Consider the following 25,989-nt stretch of genomic DNA (forward strand, 5'->3'; position numbering starts at 1 on the left):
AATAATAATAGTAAAATGTTTCACATTTGTAATAGATGTATAGGGAATTTCTGCCTTCTGCAGTTCTTCCTCTGTCACTGTTCTAGGTTTGTCATGAGCACCACAAATCCCATTGACCCACTGATGGTCAAATGCTCCAACAATAAAATCTAGAAAGGAGCAGGGAACTGACACTTCTGTTCTTAAAAAGCACTCATAAAAATCTTTCATTCACAAGTGACTCGTCTCATTTTGCGCAGATGGAAACTGCATCCATATGGTGGATAATGGCATAGTTCAAAAGCTGATGGATCTGCTAGACAGACATGTGGAGGATGGAAATGTAACTGTGCAACACGCAGCTCTGAGCGCGCTCAGAAACCTGGCTATTCCTGGTAAGCCCCCCTTTGTACTGCTACCTACCCAAGAGGAAATTCTGCTGTCTTGCTTTTATAGCTTTTGCACAGCGATAGCAACCAGCAGTTTTAAATACATCACAGATCTATCAGCCATCCTTTGACACTTTGAATCCACAGTCTCATTCCCCACCAAGGAAAGGGCAGGAAGCCAAGGCCTCAGAAGTGCAGAGCACTGCTTTTTTGTTTGTTTTTGTTTCATTTGGGTTCTCTTTCACAGCCCAAGGTCCCCACCAGACAACAGTGAGGAATATATTGAAACACTGCATCCCCCTGTAACTTCCTAAAGCTTTGACTATTCAGAAGGTAGAGCTGGAGGTGAGCTGTTAGAATAGCCGACCTGTTCTGATTAGTTACTGTTTGGAGGCAATGAACTGAATGCTAATTCTGTCATTTTTAATAACTTCATTTGTGATTTTTGATTATGCAAACATAAAAGGCAGAGCATGAGCGGATAAAACCCAAACAAAACCTTAATACTGATGTATGCTTTCTAATACAAAGCCACAAAAAGTCTTTCATCCATTTAACCTTATTTTACTATTTTCAGTTTTGACAAACAGTAACTTTCTAAAAATGATTGTGCATACATATTAAACCCATGCAGCTTTTGTGCTACACCATTTGCTTACCTTGCTTAGGTAATTCTGTTAACTTGCATCAGTTGGAAAGCTTCCCTGTAGCCTGTGCTCAGGAATGTCAGCCAGAGACCTACACACGACTTAATGAATGTCATTACAGAAAAATGAGTAAGTGGCCCCAGTGAAGAACGGCTCGTTAAACGCTACTCTGAATATGAAATAAAACATTTTTTTCTAACCATGATATTGGATCAAGTTTGCAGCTCACATAGATTTCAGAGAGCTCCATGGAAGCAGAGAACTTAGACTAGTGAAAGGGATGAAGGAGAGCTTGGGAGGCCACAGTGTTGTTTGTATCGAATATTACAAGTGGGAAGAGGTCATGCTGCTAATTGGATGCTTTAGTTCCTTTCCCTATATGAAAGAGAAATGTGTTATTGGGAATCAGAGAAGTTTCTCCATGTTTTGGGGTGTAGGTAAGTACTGGCCTGGGCTTCTGCTTGGTTCATTTTGTGGAGGACTCCTTTCCTAAGCTGTGGTGGGGAAGTGTGGTCTCCACGTTCTCGGGTGAACACTGGAAGTTACGAGTGCATGCTGGGATAAGGCACTTCATTTCACACGTGTGTCTCAGCAACCACAACATTTTCGTACAACACAGCATTGTCAGCACACACTCATGTTCCTGAAGTCTGTGTTCACAAGCTATTTTTCAAACTGTCTGAAAAACTGCACCAAGACTGTCTTGGAAATAAACGACATCTTCCAAAAATGTTCTCGAGATAATTCCTGTTCTTTATTCATGCAGTTGTAAATAAGGCTAAGATGCTATCAGCTGGTGTTGCAGAAGCAGTATTGAAATTTCTCAGATCGGAGATGCCCCCTGTTCAGTTCAAGCTGCTGGGAACATTACGAATGTTAATAGATGCACAAGGTAAAAATAAACTGTTCGCTATGTTAAGTGATTTGCTGTGGTTCAGTCTGTGATATACTGCTAAAACTCTTACACGAGAGAAGCAGAGGGTTTTTGTTTGTTTTATCTTTTCAGTTTTAATCCTCAGGTTTTTGAATAAATGTATCTACAAAGGGAGAGAAAAATGTGGGTTGATGGTTTTTTCCCCCCCCCCGAACTCCCAAACTGACTAGTGGGGACCCTCAGAATAGGTGTCAAATGCTTATTTACTTTCATATTTCAGACCACTCCTACACTGTCACAATGTGAGAATGCACTGAGGTGTGGGAGTTGTAAAGCTACAACTCCAGTTTTGCTGTTCACTTGCTGCATTCTCTAGCTGTACCAAGCTCCTTGAAACATACTAATGCACTCGCTACATGATAAGTTGCAGGTTCAAAAACAGCAAACACCTTTTGGTTCTGCAGCTTATTCTGTACCTGGAACGTGTATTTTTGAAATTAACACCTGTTATTAATGAAATAAATTACCAAATTGTTTTCAACCTTGTGCAGCAGATTTCTGGGGGAAAAAAAGAAAATGAAAAGCAACTTCAGAACGTGGTAGTTTACCACAGCTATTAGCTATGCTATTTCTATGAAATAGAAATTCATTGAGGAAATTTATGCAACCTATCAGCTACAATATTTTACTGACTGTGGTGGTCCTTGAAATTTTTTATCTAGTTCAACTGGGAATGTGGCACTACCTGTATTTTCTCTGATGTTAATCACTGCACAAATTTCAAACTGGGCTGAGTTTAACTGAGTTTTACTTGGGAACTGGGTATGAGTGTTTCTAATATTTGTCTCCGTTTTGACTGGCTTTAATTGCTTCCATGCAACCTTCATTTTTCATGCAGTACAAGCTGGTGAATGTCTAAACTCCTTCTAGTAAGTAACTTTCAGCTTATTTTTCTAGCACTTGCTTAAAAAATGACAACTTCTCTGTTGTGTTGTTGGCTCCGGCAATATGTAGCAGAAGCAGCTGAGCAACTGGGAAAAAATGCAAAACTGGTGGAACGATTGGTGGAGTGGTGTGAAGCCAAGGATCATGCAGGTGTGATGGGAGAATCAAACAGACTACTTTCTGCACTTATACGACACAGCAAATCTAAAGTAAGTTAGTGGTGAAAAAGCTCAGCTTGTAAGGACAAAGAGTTACCTTTGTACTTCATGGTTACTGGTATTTAAGTACTGTTGAGAGCTGGGTTGGTTGATTTCCTGTTTCACATCCTCTCAGCTGCCAGGACCTGCCAGTCCAAGTGAAGCATCAGGTTTAAACACTCTCTGGATCTACATAGGTAAAAAAAAAAAAATACAGAAGAAGGTCAAGGAACACTGTTAGAGTGAATACAGCTAAGTCTTAGATTGTTAGAATTTGATCTGTATTCAGCAGAAGCTCAGCTTGCCATATTTTCTACTTAACAGTAAGAAGTGTGATGGCGGGAACTCTGACCAACAGTGACTTCTTCATTTGTCCATGGTTTTCGCAAAGTGAAAAACACAATGCAATACTATGCAAACACTATGCAATATCTCTACAAAAACAAATCAATAGGAATATGGAGACCTACACCTTTACTGATTTCTAGATTACCGTCCCCTTCTAATGCTCGTTCTCCATTTTATGTCCAGTTTTTGATTTTCAGTTCAATTTATGCCCAGTTTTCCCACTCCAAATTCCATACCTACCCTCACACCACTTACAAGGTGCTGTGTATAGATGGTGTCAAAAGCCACAGATGCAAATTATTAATACTCTACAATATAACAGAATCTAATCCTAAAAGCAGAGACACAGTTAATGGCTTGAAATTGGTATTAAGACTGCACTTAACAGAATTATCGCAGTTGAATTTCTTTGTGGTTTGGGTACTTACAGGAGAAACGTCTTTGGTAGAAGAAAACAGCTGAGAAGGTTGTTGGGTTTTTTTAAAGCATTTACTGCCCTCTAGGTTTGGATTGTAGACATAACTGGTTCCTTAGTGCACATTAGATTTTAAATCATTTTTTATTTATTGGTACTTGGGCTAACATTGAGAAAGGCGGGAGTGGTTTAGGAACTTCTGATTCACAAGTACACACTCCCTTTGTTATGTTGCACGAGTACCCAAACCTGATTTATCTGACTTATCACCTCTTACCTGCTTGGCACTGCCATTTCAGAGGCTATGTTCAACTACAGTCGTTTAACTTTTGATGTCAAGACAGATAGCCAAAATTCCCCAAGTCAAACAGAAAGTAGCAGCTCCCAGAGTACTCCAAGTCTCAAGGTCACTTTGGATTTCCACCAGAAAAATCACAAGTGAGAAAAACTATCCATGAGAGTAGGAAAAAATATAGAACCACTTACATACTTCAGACATGATGTGATTTAAAAACTCTTATTTTTTCTGAATGACAAATTCTTCTGTCATTATGCTGTGACTTGTGCGACAAGCATCTTCAGTGTGACTGTCTACAAGTATTTCAGTTTTCAAGGTTGTGATTGTATCGTGTCTTTTTCCTTACGCAAAGAATATCACCGCACAGTCTGTGCAAGCAATGGAACATAAATTATTCTAAACACACGTATCAGTTAATGAGCCGGGTTTGTGGTTGGAATTGGAAAGAGGCATGTGCTTTAAATGGAAATTCAACAGGCTTATAAATTTAAATTGGATTCTGATTTCAAGAAACAACTACTGCTTCAAATCTTTGCAGATTTGAACAAATAAAAAATAAATGTCAAAGGCAAACCACATTTCCATGGACAGCTGCCCCTTGGCCTGCACAGTTACCTGACCTCCAGGCAAACAATTTCCAAATACGTTTTGTGCACATAACGATGAAAATTTGCTTTAGGTGCAGACTATCTTTCTCACGATGGCATACAGGTAATCAAAATGCATGCACCCAAGATTTTTATTCATCCTTCATTACATGTGTAACGCACATCACATTTTGAACTTGGAAAGAGAATCTGCTTATATATGTTTAAACTACTTTAAGTCACTTAACCCAGCCAGCATTTTTATTTCCTAGATCTTAGTCAATGGTCCATTTTAATTGCTGGCTTTAGAACAAAAACCGACTTATCAGTATCTCAGAATTGTCCTTTCCTAACCTGCCTCATATTCATTTATTTTTTATTCATTTTCCTGCCTACTTCTGAAAACCTTTTTATTCTAGTATACAATTTCTATTAAGTAGTGGATATAATATTTGTGATCTCATCTCTCTGAACATCTGGAAGAAACTGAAAATCCATGGAGAGATGAAGCACAGGGAGGGGTGCCAACATTATTAAACTGTATTCTTGTATTTCCTTATCTCAATTACACAGTTTTTTGGGGTGGGTTTGATAAACTGCTTTCAACAAGACAACATAAAGGGAAAAATTAATAACATAAATTAATAATCTTTGAACACCAGCTAAGTTCAAACACAGCACAGGTTAGGCAACTGAAATTATAGATGGTAAAGTGGAAAAGAGCAATACGTGTCTTAAAAGTGCTTAACTGGCTTGGTTTAATAAGTTCTAGATAATAATTGCAAAGTTAGTGGCAGATTATTTGTAGGCTCAACCGCACATACATTTTCATGCAATGTGATTAAATGTGCATATAGCCAGTGAGTATCCACATTAACTTTGTTTAAATGCAATATTTAATGTTTAAAATGTTTAAACTTCAGTTTTATGTAATGCAGATTTTTGTGCCATTTCTTTTAGGACGTAATTAGGACGATTGTACAGAGTGGTGGCATCAAGCATTTAGTAACCATGGCAACCAGTGAACATGTAATAATGCAAAACGAAGCTCTCGTTGCACTGGCACTAATAGCAGCTTTAGAGTTAGGTGAGTATCCCAGCAGTTAACACTACCTGTGTTCTTTTCAGCCCGCGCTCAAAAGAAATCCTATAGGCAGAGCGCTGTGAGTTTATTTTGCAATGTAGAACAGGCTGCTGCTTTCACCTCCCTTTTTGTAGCACGGAAATAGATGGCAATTCATGCAAAGAAATAGGCAAACAATAAGTTTATGCCGAAAGTTGATATTTGCTGGTATCTACTTCTCTATTCTGATAGGTGATCACAGAATACAGAACAACCTCCAGGAGATTTCAGATAAAACCCAACAGTTAATAAAATTGTAATTTGGAGTACAGACTGTGACTGAGGCCTGTGTACACTGAAACAGTCAGTCCCCTCTTGAGAGGACTTATCTGAAAAAAGCTTTCACTTACCTAATCAGCAGGAGCTACAGAATACATACAGAGGTGGATGAGGCCCCAAAATATGTCTAGAGTTGCCATATGAAGACAGAGATGATTACATGCTTCAGCTTCATAGAATGGCTTAGGTTGGAAGGTAACAAAAATAACCAGTTCCACTTCCTCCCACCATGGTCAGGGCTGCCTCTCACTAGATCAGACTGCCCAAGATCCCATCCAACTTTGCCTTGAACATCTCCAGGGATGTGGAATCCATAACTTCTCTGGGCAGCCTGTTCCAGTGCCTCACTGCCCTCTGAGTAAAGAGTTACCTCCTAACAAGTAACTTAAATCTCCTCTAAGTGGGGGCTTAATTTGTACTGTTTGTTTGCTTATTAATTAGTATAATGAACTAAACAAGTACCACATACTTTTGTTTTTGATCTCATCTCTTGTCATTGTGTACCCGCAGAATGCTGCATTCAACTTCCAAATCACTGCCAATTATTTCTTTTTTACTGAAAGGAAATGATATTTATGTGAATTTTCTGACCCTTCAGACATCTAAAGGTTTCAAGCCTGAATTCAGTATATTTTCTAGAAAACTTCAGGGGGAAAAAAAATCATACTCTGATCTTGCAAAGCCTTTCACAGTGTTAACAATAGACCTCGAGTTTTCCTACTGTGGAGTCAAGATTTCCCCTGTCAATATTAAATTCAGGCAAATTTTCTAAAAGGAAATTCAGGCAAAGTCTTCTATGCTTAAATGTTGCAAGTGCTAGCCTAAGTAGGTAGAAAGCCAGGCACATTTTCCATCAGCTCACTGTACATTTAAGATTAGATTTTATCACTGAACATAGTGATTGTCTTCTCAAGCAGTTTGGCTATTTTGCACTTTTATAGCGAGAGCTGTGATTCCTATCACCAAACCATCCAACCTGTTCTACTGCAGCACCAGTTTCATTACCAGTTAGAGATCCATGTTTCCATAAAAGGCTGAAACACAAAAGTATCCAATGAAGCACCAATTCCAGTTTCACAAGTTTTCACTTGTATTTCAGTCACTGCTGAAAAGGATCTTGAAAATGCTCAGCTTGTTCAGATTCTACACAGACTGCTATCAGATGACAGGAGTGCTCCAGAAATAAAATATAACTCCATGGTGCTGGTCTGTGCCCTTATAGGATCTGGTGAGTACTTGAGAGGGACTGCTTTCCCAAAACAATTATATAATTAATCTTTCTGTAGATTAAACGTAGGGCACGTGCAAATGTGCAAATACACTGAGACCAGTTCTCCGTTTACTATGAGTGTTCGCAGAATGGCTCAGTTTACTGTGACACTTTATAGGGTCTAGAAAAAGAGGCTGTTCATTCTGTTTTGGATATTAACTACAGAAATCAGATTCTGGCTTCTGCAGGAAGCTCCTGGAAATTTAACAGGAAAAAAAAATGAAAGACATTTTAAACTGTACAGTATTGGGCTCTCTGTGCAAGCACATGGATAACAAGTTAATTTTCGCCTTTAGCTGTAAGTTCCCTGTAACTGATGTATGACGGCTGGTTTGCTGTTTTTCAACTTACACAAGTAAAATTAAGTGGAAGAGAAGTTTGCAAGGTACCTCTTGACTTTAAATTCCTCCAAGAATTGCAGGAAGTTTAAAAAGATAAGAAATACTTGCAGAGACACATACAAATGAGAACTTAGTACAACATGTTGATGTAGTCCTGCCCTAGGAGGGATCCTCACTCTCCTTGCTAGGAAGGGTTCTTCCCTTGGCAGCCCAAGCATGCTCCAGGCACAACTGACTTTGTGGTGATAAACAGGAGGTGTTCCAACATGTGCCTCTGCTGGAAGTGCTGATGCAGGGAACGGAGCACATTTGATCTTCAGTTAAGGATTCAAGAAGTGGCTACATTTCTTTCACTCACTGTGATGTTCTTATGCGCACTTACAACAAAAACTGTCACCCTCAGAAGTTTTGCCTGACCCTTGCATTTTCATTTCTCCAAGTCACGTCACCTGCAAGATTGACTGACAGTGTTATTTAAAGTCAAACAACTGTCTCGCTATTCCACCAGAATAAGGGTGCAGTCTTCCCTTGTTTTTTCAGGGTTATCCAAGTGGCAGAGATTGTTCTGCCACCACACTGTAAACTTTGCCTAGACATGAGGCATCTTGGCATTCTCCCAGGGAGCAGACAGCACATTATTGCAATGCACAGCTGTGAAGAAGTCAGAGCTGCTCCAATGTTCAGCCCTGCTTCCTCATGAATAGACCCGTGTAAAAATAGCCAGTATATAAGAGCAACAACTGAGCAACTCTGGTATTAAGTTTTGTTTACGCAGCAAGTCACAGCAAGCTCCTCAAAGGCAGTTCAGTAACACTGCTTATGCTTGATGATATCTTAGAAAGGGGAATGGAAAGTGCCTGCACAGCCTAAGCACCCAACAGCTTCACTGACACTGCTCAGTATATACTGGTTCCCAGGTGCACAGCAGCATGAGAGCTCCCAACACACAAAGACAGGGATAACTACAAGAAAAAAAGAAAACCCAGTGAAAACGTGTGAACAAGAAAGTAAGAAGAGAAAGAAATGCCCAAGAGTGTTGTAAGGAAAAGCCGTAAATACGCATAGCATATATAGCATAGCTAATCTGAAACAGCTGGTTGGAATTCCTCCTGGGAAGCTCAGGGATTAAGCCCCCAGCAGCACCTGGGAAGCAAAAAATACATGTAGGTGTTTGTTGCTGAGTGAGTTCACTAGAATGGACTAAACAGGACATGAAACAAAACCAGCTGCTTTGGCTCTTAACTGTGGGAAGTCTAGAGCATAGGGCTTTGAATAAGCTCCCTTCCTTTCCTTTCTGACATCAAGTAGAATGCTATCCAGGATAGGAACCATGAAATGGCCTCAAAGTTTCAAGTCAAACATAAATGCTGTATATATACACATAACATTACCTGGTGTGCTGTACTTGTGACAAGTACAGAGCTGAACTGTAAAATGGCCACCTACCAGTGATGAGGTGGTGACATATCCTCTTCACGCTCTCACAACCAGCCAGAGCTGATTTGATACAGACGAGCTATGCAGTGAACCCTTCAGGCGAACTTGCTCACTCCATCAAAATAGTTTAAGGAATCAAACAAAAACATTCAATTAAAAAAATTCTTAAGCATCTTTTTTGGAAGGCATTCCAGGTAGATTTTTGTAACTGTTATGCATAGTTTGCTATGCAGAAACTTCATCCTTCATCTCTACCTGAAATATGGGGGTCTGTGCAAGCTCAAAGCCTCAGAGATTTCCTCTATTCTTAAAAGCAATTCAAAACAGTAAATAAAAAGATTACATTTGTGGGCTTATACAAATACAATGGGCACGGGGTAGTGCTGACACTTTCCTAAGTGCTTCACACCATGCTTTGCTGTTCTCTTGCACATCTCATACAAAGAACTGTTTCTCCTACCATTTCTTTTCCAGAATCTCTCCAAAAGGAAGTGCAGAACATGGCGTTCCTAGAAGTCGTATCAAAACTCCGCAGCCATGAGAACAAAACTGTTGCCCAGCAGGCCTCGCTAACAGAGCAGAGACTTGCTGTAGAAAGCTGAGGAAGGTCTTGTTTTCATTGCATCCATCACAGATTCCACCTTCATCCTTTGTCCTGCTGTCGCTCCTGCTATGTTTTCCACTGTATCACTTGTGCATGCGTGTAATGTCCCCACACAAATTGATGAACTGCTGTAGGTACCCATCCAAAAAGGTTTCTAAAAATTCATAGGTGGTGTTAACATGAACCTGTCTCCGCCCGTAACTGTTCTACTTGTATTCTTGTTGCTTGGGCCACATAGTGGAATGTGCATGTTGTAGTCCTATGATGATGTAAAAGTGGTACTACACAATGACTCTTTCCTCACACCCCCCTAACTGCATAACAATGTACTACTAAATTAGGGACAGTACAAGATGCAGCAAGTCCAGGCTAGTGCACTGACTGTAGGATTAAGAAGTAAATCTAGCTCCATTTTTGGTGCTCTGAGGAGGCAGGTTTGAATGCAATGTACTGCTGCTCATTCACTGGTCTTGCCTGTTAATGTCAAACTCGTGGTACCTAGAGGTAAACAAATAAAAATTTCAGTGCTTTCACTTATCCTGTGGTTTGTCCTTTTTCATACTCACTCACACAAGCTGTGACCGTACCAACATGTACTGCTGAAGAGCCCTTCTTGTTCCTGGCTCTGTCCCCAACACAACCGCTGACTGCCTTTCAGCTGCAAGAATACAAAGGAAACAATTCCAGCCTCTTTCACTGTATATGCTCATCCAGAGGCACTGTGGTTGTTTAACAATTGTGGGTTTCAATGGCAGTACACAACACAACCCTTATTCCATAAAGCCATGTAGCCACAGGTGCTGTTGGGCTTGGTTGGGTTGGGTGGGTTTTTGTTACTATGTTTTGGGTTATTTTTAGATGGATTTTAAAAAGCGTATCTTGCAGCAGCTTATCAAGATGGGTTGGATCTCTGGAGGTCCTTTCCAACCCCCACGATTCTGTGAAGAGAACCCCACCAAGTAAGAAACACATGCATTTCTCCTCAACTAAGTAAAGGAGAATTCAGCGCTCTCAGTTCTATCTTCAGTCTCTGGCTCCTTGCTTATCAACACAAGTCAAACCTAGAGCCTAAGCACACACGTGACTCCACACCATGTGGTTGCAAAACACAGCTTTTGACCATCTCAAATTCACTGCTAGGCTCTGTGAAATCATTGGGCATCCCACACTGTGATGGAAGATGCCACTCATGCCAGAAAATGAGTTGTGCACAGAGGCTGCGTATGAAAAGAGAATGGACACATATTTCAGTTTGTTTCAGATTTGAGACTGTACCAAAACCCAACAGATGCTATAGGAGTACTCACACAAAAGATCAAATTTCACATCTATTTAATCCAGTACCAGAAAGTAACTGGCAACTATCAGTAAAATGCAAAGAAAAAGCCTCAAGTACCAACTGTACAAGAGCCTCTTATTAAAACAAACAAACAAACAAATTCAAAATACATGTTAGTATAGCTAGCAATAAAGCCACCTCCAGAACATATTGCTGTGGACACAGATTACAGCCCTATAACACGAGGCTGTGAATAATGCAGAACTTCTACACTGGTAAATGCAGCCCGCATGTTTACAATCACACTTAATAGCAGGCTTATATGAGCCCAAGTTTTCAGGCATGGAAAGAATTTCCATTAATTCCAATAGATTCCAAAATACATTAGATCATTTATCAATGACTTACCCAGTTCTAGATTCTTTATTCCTTTATACACTGGCATAAACCACAACTGCTCACATAAGCAGGGCATAAAAAAGGAGTGACAATTCCCATTCACCTTCTTGTCTATCTGGACTTCAAGTTAAATATCAGACATTTCCTATTACTGAATTTTTATTAGAGATACTACCGGCACAGCAAGCATAAAGGCCAACAGTGATACCCTTTAATTTTCAGATGGTTTCCCAGGACAGAATACCAAGTGACTTACACTTCTAGATAAAGACCATGCTAAGCCTGCACAAGTGTGAAGATGGTTTTGTGTTATGGCAGAAGACAACTGAAGAAACTATCTGTCCACAAAAATGCTGCATTGATCTGAGGCAGCCAGCAGGACATTTCTATGTAGTTGGCAAATCATATATTCTCTCAATCTCTCTTCATTAGAGAAACAAGACCTAAGAACAGTCAAAAACACAGCACAAAATAAGGCCAGGTTTATGATGTACTTTGGTGTTCACATCTCTTAGCCCACAACAGGACTAGAAAGGAGCACGTGCACTGGGGCAGCACATAACCTGTCATAGCCAGAAGCTGTCACAAGACAAATGATCGTAATCATTTGGCCCAATTCATACCAGCTCTCTGATTCAACCAGATCAATGAAAGATGACAAACAGCTCACCAGCCCCTAGAAGTTCAGAAACTGTACTTCTTGGTGAAACTTGTGAGAAATGCCTCTCACAGAGCCCCATCTGCCAGAACAGACCTACACATTTGCACCCAGTGCAAAATCTTGATCAAGCCAGGTGCTGCCAGTACTACTAAAGATGGAGGCAAGATTTTCCACTGCGGAAATAGCGGTGGTAAGTACTTTAGGGGAATTGAATCAGGGCACTGACTTCCCAGGAACATTTGGTTTTGTCAGTCTGTTTTCCAAAGTGCCTCAAACCAACTATACTTATTACTTATCACAAAACAATGCAGGTTGATGAAACACTGTATTTTAGAGATAGTGAACTGGATTCGCTTTCCTTACGGCTTTTGAAATACTAAGTTCTTTCCCCTTATTTGTAAACAAGTCCAATCATTACACATGGTTACCTGTTACCTGCACAATTCAATAAGCCAGCCCTCACTACTTTTGTTTGGAGATATTACACTTAGAAAACTTAAATTTCCACTTCCCTTGACAAACATCTAATGCATGACAAAACGCTATACCCCTTCATTCTGCTCCCTGCAGAGATCTCAACACTTCATGGTCACTAAAATGACTGTGGTGGGAGCTCCAACAGCTGTACTGACCAGCAGCCACAGCAGCACGAAGAACACCAGTGACCTGTCAGAAATAAACAGAGCACATTTGTTAGCTACACTTCAGTAACAGCTGATGCTAGATGCGAGTTTTCTTCTTTTGAGGATGTGTGTTGAGGTATTAGATTATTACTTATTTAATAGCAGCCATGGGCAGCACACAACATGTCTCGTGACTATCTCAGAATGTAAATTCTATGTGCATGTGAGACCCTGGGATTTATTTTCCCTGCCAGTTTGGGGGAGAGAAGAGGGTGCCATTTCCTCAGAGGAGTTTTGCCTGAAATTTGTATCTTCAACATTAAGTGCTACACCAAGAGTACACATTCACAACACCATATTTCACGCAATTTTATTTATAAAATTGTAATTATCTAACAAATTGCATATAAAATGATTTACTTCAAGTAAATACAGAGTACTGCACAACTATTAAAACTATCGTGTTGTCCATCGTAAGTGTATTAAAACATACCTAAAAAAAAAATGCATCTATTAAAAAACAAAAACCCAAGAACACAAGTAGCATGACCAAGACCACTTTCAATAGCTTAAAATGAATTACCAGGAAGTTGTATTAACTTCCTAAGTATACTCCAGTTACATCCATTGAGATCAGCATGTGATACAATACCACAGTCTACTGCTAAAGATGACAAGTAATACATATGCACCTGATCTATGCTTTTCTCCTAGACCAAAGATAACCAGTCTGAAATCAGATAACTAAAGTTCAAGTCAAACTCTACTGGGCATGCAGTTCTGTTATACCAATACTTTCAATCAGTAAATGTAGTTGGCTTTTACAATCAATTTTACATCTGATTAAAAAAAAAAAAAAAAAAAAGGAACACAAGAATACATTCGTATAAAAAGGAATGATACATAAAGGGTAAATATCAACACCTTTCCTTGTGCCATTGGATGATCCAAGCACAGAGATCCAGTTGGAACTAATCTAGAAAACACTTCTCAGAGATGGACCTGAGCCACAAAACCCAAATCCCATCCTCACCAGAAATCAAGGCAGCAATAGGTCCATCTCTACTGAGTACACAGGATGAACATGAACATACATACAGATGGAGCTTCTCGTCAACAACTTTGTATTGCTGAAACACAATAGACAGCTAGTAACGTGGCATGGCACACACTCCTGCATGATACACGCTAGCAGTGACAATGTTGCTGAATGTTAGGGGAAGAAGATTTTTCTTAAAGTGGCAAATTTTGGTAGGTAGCAGATCAAACAAGGTAGATTCCTTTGTTTGCATTATACAGTTTTGCTAACAAATACAGACACTCTCAAAAGCTTCAGAGAGAAAACAAAAATAGGAGAGAGCAACTGGAACCTTTACTAGCTCTTGACGCCTGTTGAGATTTAACCCCCACCCCACCCCCCCAGTCATTTGCAGAACTATCGCTACAGTGCACCCAAATGGCACATGTACAGCAGGAAAGGAAATGGAATTAAGAATACACATGAGAGTTTCTCTTGTAACCAGCAGTGTTCATCAGAATCAATTTTGCCAAGGGCATCTCTAATGAAGTAAAAATGCAAATTAACATTCAGGACCACAGCAATTCAAATAGCACCATGCTTAGTCCTGCCGCAAGTGATGTTTGCCTCCCAAAACTGGTAGGGGGCCCTGACTCTGATACTCCAGTTTACAGTCTAATTCTATTCTCCTAATGCCAAGTAGCAAAGGAAAAATGAAAGGGAAGTCCTGATATTAACAGAGCTTTCCCCTCTGAGTACCTGCTGCAAGTGAGCCCGCAGACAGTAGGTGGCAGGCGACTAAAGAGCTTCTGCCTCACCGACAAGGCGAGGTACAGCACAAATGGCCATTTGCTGCGCTCAGGTTCGGTCAGTGAAGTTGCACGGTGGATTATCTTGTTTGTCAGTATAAACACTTCAAGGGTGAAAAGCAATCATGTGCAAGAATCATTTAATCTGCATGCTGCTATTTACATTTCAAACACTATTTACACAGCAGAACCACAATCAGCATCCCTCTCGAAGGGAGAGAAGGCTTGTAGGACAGAGAGCACTTGAGCAACATCTCCACTGCTTCAAACTCAAAGGGATACAATCAAAATTATGGATTTTGAAACAAAGATATCTACTGTCTACAGAAACAAACACATAGACAAACCAAACACTTGTTCATTAGGTATTAAAAGAACATACACATAAGAAAAGGCTTGTGAATATGGAGAGAATTTAGAAAGCAGAGGAGCAAGAATTGTGGTGCCCTTTGCTAGGGTTCAGTGGAGAATCCAAAAATGGCTTTAAAATCAGGGCCATCACCAAAGCAACCTCTAAGCAGAAACACTCCCATCACATAGGAAGCTCACAGCAAACAGCTGTCTCATGCTCCATGAAGAGCCACAAGCATCACAACAAAGTTTTAAGCAACCACTGCAAATTAAGGAAAGTTACACCAACCTCTGAACTCACCCACTAGCACATCAGACAAGCTAGAGATTGCCAAAAACTCGTACTGCCTTATCTTATATCTTATTGCTTTGGAAAATGAGCCTATGTTGTTGTGCTCTAGTTGTGCTCACATGAAGTTTTTGTAAGGTTTTCTAGAAAAAAGCTTGATTGATTTTGGTAGGCTCTGACCATAATGGATTGACCTCCAATGCTTCCCACAAGCTTTCCAAATTGGATACCTAAGCTGCCAGTTGCTGGGGCATTTCTAGGACATCTAATCCAATCTGTAGACAGAAATGTGGGATTTAAATGTGGGATACAAGTAGGTAATCCTGAACATTCAGTGTTCATCCATCAAATAACTGCAAAAACCAGAAAAGTTATAGGGAGCTATGGGGGGAGGGAATTAACATCTGCAGCAAAAAATACAAGGCCTAGAAAAATATAGTGGTTTTTTAATAAGAATGGTCACTCCGGGACTCACAAGATATGTTGCACATTTGTGAGTACTTGTGCAAATACTGATAAAAAGACTTGCTCACCTCAGATCATTTACCTTCCTATCAGCCTGACACTGCCAGCACACATCCAGCAGACTGGAGCTCAGAGAACAGCACAATGAGACAGAAGGCCAATACAGTACAACCGCAGAAATTCAAGTAGAGGAATGGAAGTTGTCTTCAGAAGCCCATAGCAGCAACAGCAGTATTTAAGATCAGTGGCAATAAGGAATGTTTCTGTAATACAGACTTTTTCTCTTTTTTTCTCAAAGCAAAGTGCTGGGTCACAACCAAAGCTCTTGAGTGAAGGAGTTATTTCCTGAACCAGACTTGCCTGACTTCTCCCCACACCATTTCATCAGTGCAGCATCATAGGTGCTGATGATCTGTCTGTCTTGCTGCTATCAGGCAAAATGGTGTGTCTCTTTGTGGGAAACCAACACTGGTAACTCCTCAAAATGAGGAGTGACTAAGAAAAACATAACACTGCGGTGAGGTGGAACCAACTTTATTAAGGACAGTGAACTATAATCACTTGCAAAGGCTTAAAAAAAAAAAAAAAAAAAAAAAAAAAAAGAAGAAGAAAAAGAAAAAAAAACAAAAAAACACCTCTGAGTCATGGCTGGCCTTTAACAGCAGATACCGAAGGATATGGAGGCTGCCTGATTCAGAGACAGTCATTGGGAGTTAACCAGAAGAGAATGAGGTAATACTGACAGACAGAAGGACCACAGGACTTTCTGTAGCATCTGTGGATCACCAGTGTGCCCAATACCAGTTTTTGGATGGGGGAAAAACACAGTTGACTAAAGCACAGAAAGGCAAAATATGCAAGGGTACATGTAATCTTGTGTTTAAGATTCATGGGACCAGAAAAGACCTTAATAGGCCACCAGAGCAGCCTCCTGTCCATCCCCCACAGGGACACTTAAGAAACAATGCATCTACTCCTTGTACTCCTCAAAGAGGTGCTACACACCTTTTTATCACTGTTTTACCAAAGCAGGAGCAAAGAGCTCATAGCTTTCAGGGCTTATTCTACAGACATTGAAAAAGGTAATAAAAGAAGCATAATTTGTACAAAGTGCAATGAAACTATCCAAGTCTGGGTCAGGTTTGTAAATTCACTATTAGTTTTGAAGAACAACAAATCAAACTTTAAGGTGGAAGGAGTCTGATCTGATTCTTCTTCCACTATTTGAGTTTGATTCCAAATTTTGCTCCTTTGTCCATTTCAAGAGTATGTGTCTTGGCTGATCCTAATGCACATTTCTATTTTAGAACTTTTATTCCATTGCTTCAAGATTTTTTGTTCTTGTTGTTGCATTTTATCTTCAGAGCAAGGATTTGTCCACTGGAAGTAAGCATTTACTCCGGTAAAAGCTGTTCTCTCCAAAGGAATGGAATATGATCTTCCCATAATCACATGCATTTACCAATAAACAAGTTTGGATTAGACTGTATTAAAACATATGCACAGATTTAAAGCACTGGAGCGTCACAGATTCTTACTCCACAGCTCATGCAAGTGAAAAGAATTGAAGAAAAAAAAAAGAAAATCAAAAGAGAAACACTAAAGACCAAGAAATTATCTTAAAAGAAGTTTTGTACAAGTATATCAAAGCATAATATTAGTGAGATCCCTAATATTAGTATATTAGGTTACACTAAATTCCAGAGAAACAAAAGATTTAGCCATATCAGATACATATGCTTTGATTTTTTTTTTAAGTTAATATATAAATCATTTTTTCGAATAATAATATTCACTTGGACCCAATATCCACACTGCTTTCATACATTTATACAGTTATATCTCATTCTTGCCTAAGGTACGGCAGCAACTAAAGGCTCCACAACCCTTGTCTGACAAATATAAAACTCCTTTCCATTCACACAAGGGCGGAGAAAGGAAGAAAGATGTTGATAAAACTAGGCAGTTCTCCCTGCGAGCTTGCTGATTCCAACTTGAAAGTACTACAGGGAGATGGCTGGAACCTTGTGTAAAAGGAACAAAAAACAAAAACAAACAAAAAACCAACCACACCAAAAAAGTAACTTTCCCTTGTTTTAAAAACAGTTTCATTTACTGTACAATAGATGCATAGAAAGTTGTTTCCTGCTTGATGAGTTTAGGCTGTAGCTATGTTTATCTGTGAAAATAAAGACAGTTCCTTTACAGAGTGGTGAGGTGAGTGACCATCTCAGGAATACTTGGCAGCTACTAAGAGCTCATGACATGAAGAATAAACAGTATATCCACAGATTATAATGATGCAACTCTGTCCCACTGAAAACACCAATTTTTAAAAAGTGTCCACTTGTTACTCAGGATCAAGAATACAGTAGAGATTCACGGCTCAACAGCTTTCAAACTGGTGGTTTAAAGCAAAAAGAACAAAAAAAGAATCGTCAGTGAGCAGCAGATTTTAAAGAGCCCACTCTTCTCATCCCTACCCCAAAGAAATACGAGTTCACTGCAATATCAGGAACTTAAACTTGAGACAGTGTGGGAGAGAAGGCTTCCCTGTCACCCATGTCCATACAGCTTGGTGTCGGAGAGACACACTGGAGGTTTCAGAGGGTTTCGGTTGTCCAGTGTCTTGTTGTAGTTACTTCAGCAGTTTTACCAGCTGGCTCTGACAGCCTCAATGTCACTAACCAAATTCTGGGCTAAGCAAATCCCAAATATCTGTAAGAGACAACAGTTTATTCATTTGGAGCATTGGACAACTCTTTCCACACAGGCAAACCCCTTCAGTTATACAAAACTTTGATAGGAAAACAAGCAACAGAAATTTAGACATTAACACTAAGTGTTGGCAGAAGAAAGTATTGAAAAACTCCTGTAACCCTCATCTTTTTATAGCATCGCTGGGTTCCAGGAAATTGAATTGTTCTGTATTTCCTTCACAAAAACAACTGTAAAGGTATTCCATGGCTCATTTAAACATCACAAACTGTAGATCTGTACGGGCTAAAAAATCTCTCTCCAATCTTTAGCTAATACAGTGTTGATTTTGACCTGTGAACAGCTGAAAAGGAAAATCTTTACTGACAAAAATTAAGTGCCTCTTAACACACACAAAAAAAGCCTCAAGCATTTAGCACACCTCACTAAAATCTACACAGCTTATATCTCTAGCTGAAACTCATACTGTATTTCCAGTTCTCATATTCAGCCCCCACCCAGCACCTACATGTTTTATTTCTCTGCTGTTCTTCTATGCGACCCATTACAAGGAACATGGCACTTACCTGCAGTAATGCTATCCCAATGAATATACCAGCAACTATGGTAAGATTGTCCTGCAACCATTTCTCAAATTGAGGGACACAGCCTTTAGTGTAGATAACAATCTGCTGATCAACTTCCTGTCAGGAAAAAAGGAAGAAGAGAGGTAGTTACATTCAATTATTCTACCAGTAAAATAAACTGTTCTTGCCAGAGGGATTCAGATTCTTAGAACACATTAGAAGAAGAGGGGAAAAAAAAAATGCTTACTGGTTTTTGCCTTGCATCATAGCCACACTGAGTATTAATAACATCTTCCTAGGAAAGAGAGACAAACAGGAAATAAATGAGTGAAAAATTTCTCCAAAGCAACCTGTCCCACTTCACCAGAGCTGGTTCTGTATGTAATAATACAACCACCTCAGTGCTGGTCTTCACACTACTTTTTAAAAGATCCTTCTTCTCTCTTTCATTCAGTGCTGTTAATTATTAGCAACAAACAAAAACAAGGTGAAAAATACTTTCAGCACAGTGGGAAAACCAGCCCTCCACCTGAGTAAACCCCACATTCCATATGTAAGCATCAGGAAATCAAAGCAAAGGGATTAGGATGCACCTGCTTAAAGCAAAAGAACTTTCCACTCAGTCATGAAGAGGTAAGGAGCAGTTCTGTTTGCAGAAACTGCAAGTTCTTGCAGGATGTCTGTAGAAATATATATAGTACCTAGTTCCTTTCCAAAACAATAGAGGAAAAAGGAGAAATGGGTAATGTTTACTAGTGCCCATTCTTTCTTAAGGGATCTTGATACCAATGGGGTACTACTGCCTCTGCTTCAGCACTCTTCAAGCACCTCCAGCAGGCTAAGACAGACTTTTCCTACTGAACAGGTGCTACACAGTGGAAGCTGAGGCTGACTGTACTCTGTATACATAGATATTTCACGGCAAAAAAAAAAAAAAAAAGCAACTAATTTGCTGCAACAACAGCAAAATATTAAGTTACTAGTTCATATCATAATGGTGAGCAGAAGAAGTTGCACAAGGAAATCAGAAAAATCAGCCAGTATTAGCTAGGTGTACTGAACATCACAATTTAAACAAATTGTGGGAAGTTAGAAACACAGTCAGCAGAGGTAGATTTTAAATAACAGCCATACAAAGAAATCTCCTGTTAGCACTTAAGCTCCCCTAAGCATTTTTCAACTTCTCAGGAAGTACATCAACAGGTACCAATCCTGCCAGTTGCCCAAGCTGAATTCCCTCCATGCACCCTTAGAATCTGAGTAATTTTTATTCTTTAATGAGATGAATTCTCCTGTTCTAGGACCTAGAATATCAGAGAGCCCTGCACTTCAGGGCTTCACAAGCAGATAAGATTCCAAGAGTTCCAAAGAGGGTTTTTAAGCTTTTTTTTTTTTTTTTAAACTTGCTTTATTACCAATATCTTCTGTCTTTAAGCTCAGGATCTGATAACTGAAAGAAAGTGTGAAGAATGAAATGAAAATATGCCATCTTTTCTAGGCCTTGCCTGTAGAAAAACGTACAACATTTCAACTTGTTAAACTATGAAGTGAACTAGAGGAGTCTAAATTTGTCTCAAAGGAGACTTGCTTTGGCTTAGCTTAGACTTACCATTTCCTGATTTAAGCTAAACTAAATGCTACACCAAAAGCAAGTCCTGTTCAAGAAAGCATGCACATAACTTTCTGCATCAGTTGAACACTGAACTTTTAATTCTAAAAGACACAAATTTGCTTTCCTATGGAATAAATCTGCGTATATCATTGCATACAATAAAACTGTCGCAGCTTGGTTACATTTATATTCATTACATGCATTAGGCAATCTTTATTTTAAAGGCAGTTACGTGTACTGCTTCTCTACAATGAATAAGAATGAGGCTTATCTTAAAATTTCTGGTTACCTCATCACACTCTAAGAAAATGAATAACTATATACACAGACAGGAAACCTTAGCATAGATTATATATTTATAGGATTACATGGTAGCACTGTCACTGGTATGGTTTTATAACAACTATATTTTTATAACTGGGTTGTGATGAGCTCTGTGTGTGGGTGAGCAGACTGGTGAACATTAGGGGGAAATCCTAAGCTTAAGAGGACGCAAGGAAATGGCTGCAAGTTGTAGCAGAGGAGGTTTAGATTAGACATAAGGAAAAACTTTTTCTCTCAGAGAGTGGTCAGGCACTGTAATGGCTGCCCAGGGAGGTGGTAGAGTTACCAACCCTGGCAGAGTTCAAGAGGCATCTGGAAGAGCTACAAGATATGGTTTAGTGACTTGTGGTAGCAATGGTAATAGGAGGACAGTTGGTCTAGATGATCTTGTAGGTCTTTTCCAACCTTGCGATTCTATGATTCTAACATGCTTTCCATTTTGTTATAATACTTTGTTAAGGCGTATGAATATTCCTTGTGAATATTTAAACAAGTTTGAAGATGCATTTAACTCCAGAGGAACCAGAAGGCAGCAAGCGCAAATGGAAGGCTAAGGAGAATAAAAACTGAAGTGATTAGATGCCAGAGGAGTAGCTGCTTTGCATTAGCAAGGCAGGAAGCACCTGAGCTGCCTGCTGGCAACTCACCTGATTTTAGTTAGTGCTATGGACTCAGATACTCAAGGAACTAGAAGTCCTTCCAGGTGGAGAAAAACCACCAGACACCTCCAACTCCCCTACTAAAACAGGTAACCTAAAATGGGTCACACAGGCAAGTGTCCAGACAGGTCTCAAATATCTCCACTGAAAAAGACTCCATGACCTCTCTGGACAACCTGTTCCAGTGCTCCATCACTCATTCCATAAAGATATTCTGCCACATGCTAGTATGGAACTTCCAGTGTTCATGTTTTAGGCTATTACTCCTTGCCCTGTAACTACACACCACCAAGAAGAGCCTGACCTCACCCATTAGCCTCCCACCTCTCTTCAGATGTTTATAAACATTAATCAGATCCCACACTCAGTCTTCTTTCCCCCAGGCTAAACAGATCCAGGTTATTCAGCCTTTCCTCACACAGGAAATGCTCCAGACTCTTAATCATCTTTGCAGCCCTTTGCTGGACTCCTGCTAGGAGGTCCCTGTCTTTTTTGAACTGGGGAGCCCAGAACTGATCATAATATTCTAAATGTGGCCTCACCAAAACAGAGTAGAAAAGATCACCTTCCTTGACCTGCTGGCCATGCTCTTTTTAATACACCACAAGATAGCACTGGCCTTCTTGGTCACATGTGAATGCCATCTCTACCCAGCCAGTGATTACATCATAGAAGGCTACCCCTTGGTGAATTCACATTGACTACTTCTGATAACCATCTTCTTTCCAATTTCTTGGAAATGGCACCCAGAACAAGTTGTTCCATCACGTTTCCATGAACAGAGGTGAGGATGACTGGTCTTCAGTTTCCTGAATCCTCCTTCTTTGCCCTTTTTGAAAACTGGAGTGACACTGGCTATACTGCAGTCTTCAGGCACCTCTTACGTTCACCAAGATCTTTCCAAGATGACTGAAAGAAGTTCAGTAGTAACCTTTGCCAGCTCCCTCAGTACACATGGATGCATCCCCTCAGGGTCCACGTACTTGCGTGAGTTGATTTTGTCTATACGCTCTCTGACCAGCTCCTTCTAGACCAACAGAATGTCTTCCTTTCCCCAGACTCTCTCTCTCTCTCTCTTACCTCCCCTACTTCTACATCATCACATCACATCAATGACCTTACAGTTGTTCTTTAAGGCAGCAAATGAAGTATCACGATAACCAAAAGCTCACATCCTTCAGCTCATTACGGACTTCTGCTTTTTATACTTGCTAAAATTAACACATACATTCAGCCAACCTTGTGCATCTCTCATTCTAATGAAAAGCAGCAAACATGAAAAGCATACAGTGAAGACTTAAGTTAGTTCAGGATTTTTGCTGGTAGAAGAGAAATTAGTAGTTACACTGTGCTTCAAGTTTACAAAACAAACAAATAAACAAAAAAGATGGTAGAAAAGTTAAGATCACGCATGACTTCCAGACAAATCTCATACAACCATTTAAAATTGAAAAGCAGACCCCTTCTACTCTCTTGACTGTGACTTACGGCAGGGTCTTTAGTGCAGCAAGAGAATGGCACACCACAGCGCTCTCGACTTGCATTGGAATCTGTGCAATTGAAGTAAATATTAAGGTTCCAGTCATCAGCTCCAAAAGCCCCACAGCACTGCCACTAGAACACAGAAAGGAGAGCCTTTTGACTTTCAGTATCAACAAATCTCAGCATTAAAACATGTATAATTGCTGCCAGTTTCCTTCTATCTTTCCATAAAGAATCCAAGTTTCCCTCATTTAAGTGGAGAAAAAATTAATTTAACTGATATGCTAAAACCAGAGTTGTACAGTCCTAGAAGCTCAGGCCCCAGGGACAGTATAGTGAAGTGTGATATTCTCCCCAGTCTAATGTGCCATGAGTTCTTAACAGACCTGATTGGCACCAAGTGCTGCACTAGTATAGCTACACCGTTGGCCAGTTTGAAGGAATCTTGGCTAGGCTATATACTAGTCAGCATGGATTCAGCATTTACTGCACATCACAGACTGCACGAGTAACCCTTAGCTGAAGGAAAGCAGAATCCTTTAAAAAGTAGACTCCAACTGTTACACTCAGTCTCTGGTTAAAAAAAAAAAAAAGCTGAATCTGCAAAAAACATACTAGATTTCAATGGAGCCCTGATGGTTTATAGCGCTTGAGAATACAGCTCAAGGAACCCATCTATGTCAATTAAAAACATACTAATAATAAATAAATAAATCCAACTAAGCACATTTGAAAGTGTTGGGAATGACAATTCTCTCCCTCTGGATGTAAACACAGTTCCATCTGCATTACCAAAAATACGCTGTCTTCAAGTCTCATCTCTCCTAGCTGAAAAAGCAAGACGCTCTCCAGACTCGTATTGCCCTAACTGTCAAGAGTGCTAATCCAGTTATCTAGTGCCAGTCTACTGCAAAACTGGATTATAGCTTTTTGGTTTTGTACATATGTCCCACTGCTTTCAGATCTCTGGCCTTCTTCAAACTAGAAAAGATTCAAATGGAGCACAAGGATTCACATTCTGTTAGTCACTCACTTGTCCCCCCCAAGGTATATAGAAGCAAACCAAACACTGAACAACTTTATTTGCAGAATATATAAAAATAAAGAGACGTAACGATTTCAACCAACATTTAACAATGCAGCTACACAGGGCCAAATTCAATGTGAAGTTCGTAAACCACAGACTAGAAGAAAGTACTGGAGCAAGAATGTACCAGCAAAACGGCTTGTGTGTGAAATCCAGTGCTCAAATCCTTCACATACTGGCAAATCTGAACCTATACAAGCATGTGCATCTGGCTTCACTCTTCCTTCCCCTTCAGGTGCTGCTGGAGTGTCTTTTAAAGATTTCTTCTGAGGACCTTTGGAATTGTCCATTTCATTAGGCTAGGCTAAATACATTAAGGCTTCTTGAGATAGAACACTGCAGTCTCAACAAGCCCCCACATCTGTCACTCAGCAGAGTAGTGTAACACCTCTAATGTTGCTAAAATATCACTAACATTCAATTCATAACTGAATAAGTTTCCATCAAACTTAGAAAACTGTGGGGGTTTTATGGTGTTTTGTTTTGGTTTTTTTGTTTTTTAAACAGAGTGATAAGTTCCTACAAGAAAATATTTTGAAAACAATCCCCCCTAAAGTATCTTTATAGACATATACAAATATGCTCCAACAATCTGAACACAAAAGTCTTACTGTAACTAGTCAATTTGACATACTTATCTTTAAAAGCCTTCATGAATAAATCATCCCAACTCTCCACTGTAATTGCTTTGCTAAATAATACAACAAGAAATAAGACACTATTCACAGGTACTGTGTGTTTGCAGAAGTTCTGTAAATATGACAAGAATTACATTCTAGAATATTTTTGTTAGTCCTTGAAGAAACCAAACAGAAAGTAACAAACAGAGAAGGTACTTCATTAAAGCAAGCATTAAAAAAATAAACATAGTCCTACTCACATATTCCTGCGTAAAGTCTATGAGGTTTTGCAAATCAATGTCATCTCGGTATGCTCTGATGTTGTTGTTTATAAAGAAATACAGCTGGTCCTTGATCCAGTCTTTGAAAACAAATGCTAGAACCCCAGCAGTGAGTTCCAAGAAGAAAATAATTCCAAGAAACACAGAAAACTATGAAGAAAAAGGAAAACACTAAGATTATTTTATCATCCAAAAATTTATTTTTCAAGGCTCACAATTATATCTGATGGTAAAGCCGTGTCTCTTTCAGAACAAACAACATATTCATGTGTCATAGTTTTGTAACTAAATTAAAAATACATCTTTTTTTCCCAATAGATCTGTAGTACAATTCTCTTAATTTTATTCTAGCAAATAATAAAAATGCCAATGAACACAAGCATTGGCATCTAGAGCAGGACATTTCACTGGAATTTCCAAAGAAGCCCAATATTGTTTACTCTAAATTTCAACAGAGATGGCCACCTGCCAGGCTCTTTGAAAACTCATATAAAATTCCTGTGTAGGCACTCCCATTTTCAAAGGCACTGAACAACAAATAGAACAAATTAAATGCTGTTTAAGTGACCTTCTCTTTAGAGATCTTCATTGGTAAAACTTTGCCTAAGTGGGTAAAGCAAAAATTGCTAACAACAGAAATTAATTAATGACTGAGTCAGAGAGGAACGTCTATGGAATGACTCATATCCACATTAAAACCAAATGAGGCTGTGATGATTAATGCAAATGCAATGGATGCCAAAGGCATTAGTAACGATCTGCCACTTTTTTTTAAGCATCTCTACTGAGTCTCTACGGTGTTTTAAAACATGCAGAGGTCCTCATATACTGGAATCCCATCCCTTTTGCAACTGTGCCTTTAAGTCTCATTTTAATATGCTCTCTGTGTTTGCTCAGATGCATTTTTAATTCCTCCGTCAGCTGCTGTATAGGAAGCTATTTCTGGTACAACAGATGGGTACGCTTCAGAGAAGATGAGACAAAGAAAGAAGAGAAAAAAACCACTAAAATTT

At 39.5% G+C, this 25,989-nt stretch overlaps 2 protein-coding genes across 21 annotated transcripts in view; one reads left to right on the forward strand and one right to left on the reverse strand.

The window, feature by feature from the left end:
- The window catches only part of RAP1GDS1 (Rap1 GTPase-GDP dissociation stimulator 1), an 81,061-nt gene extending 70,791 nt beyond the window's left edge, over positions 1–10,270 (forward strand). For 18 of the 19 annotated variants that reach the window (XM_085545265.1, XM_085545272.1, XM_085545266.1 and 15 more), the window contains 6 exons: positions 240–374; positions 1,782–1,907; positions 2,904–3,043; positions 5,640–5,766; positions 7,181–7,309; positions 9,604–10,270. In XM_085545265.1, coding sequence (XP_085401391.1) covers positions 240–374; positions 1,782–1,907; positions 2,904–3,043; positions 5,640–5,766; positions 7,181–7,309; positions 9,604–9,731 — 785 coding nt within the window. In that variant the 3' untranslated portion in view covers positions 9,732–10,270. Of the gene's footprint in view, positions 1–239; positions 375–1,781; positions 1,908–2,846; positions 3,044–5,639; positions 5,767–7,180; positions 7,310–9,603 lie in introns of all 19 variants that reach the window. The other variant, XR_014945394.1, reaches the window with a different exon arrangement.
- A 2,781-nt stretch (positions 10,271–13,051) lies between these two features.
- The window catches only part of TSPAN5 (tetraspanin 5), a 76,199-nt gene continuing 63,261 nt past the window's right edge, over positions 13,052–25,989 (reverse strand). For both annotated transcript variants that reach the window (XM_015862134.3, XM_085545277.1), the window contains 5 exons: positions 24,956–25,126; positions 22,995–23,120; positions 19,159–19,206; positions 18,912–19,028; positions 13,052–18,345 (listed from right to left, as the gene is read on the reverse strand). In XM_015862134.3, the coding sequence (XP_015717620.1) occupies positions 18,280–18,345; positions 18,912–19,028; positions 19,159–19,206; positions 22,995–23,120; positions 24,956–25,126 (528 nt within the window). In that variant the 3' untranslated portion in view covers positions 13,052–18,279. The remainder of the gene's footprint in view (positions 18,346–18,911; positions 19,029–19,158; positions 19,207–22,994; positions 23,121–24,955; positions 25,127–25,989) is intronic.

The sequence above is a fragment of the Coturnix japonica genome, chromosome 4 (genome assembly GCF_054131305.1).
Source record: "Coturnix japonica strain WE chromosome 4, WE-NBRP24, whole genome shotgun sequence".
Taxonomy (NCBI): Eukaryota; Metazoa; Chordata; class Aves; order Galliformes; family Phasianidae; genus Coturnix; species Coturnix japonica.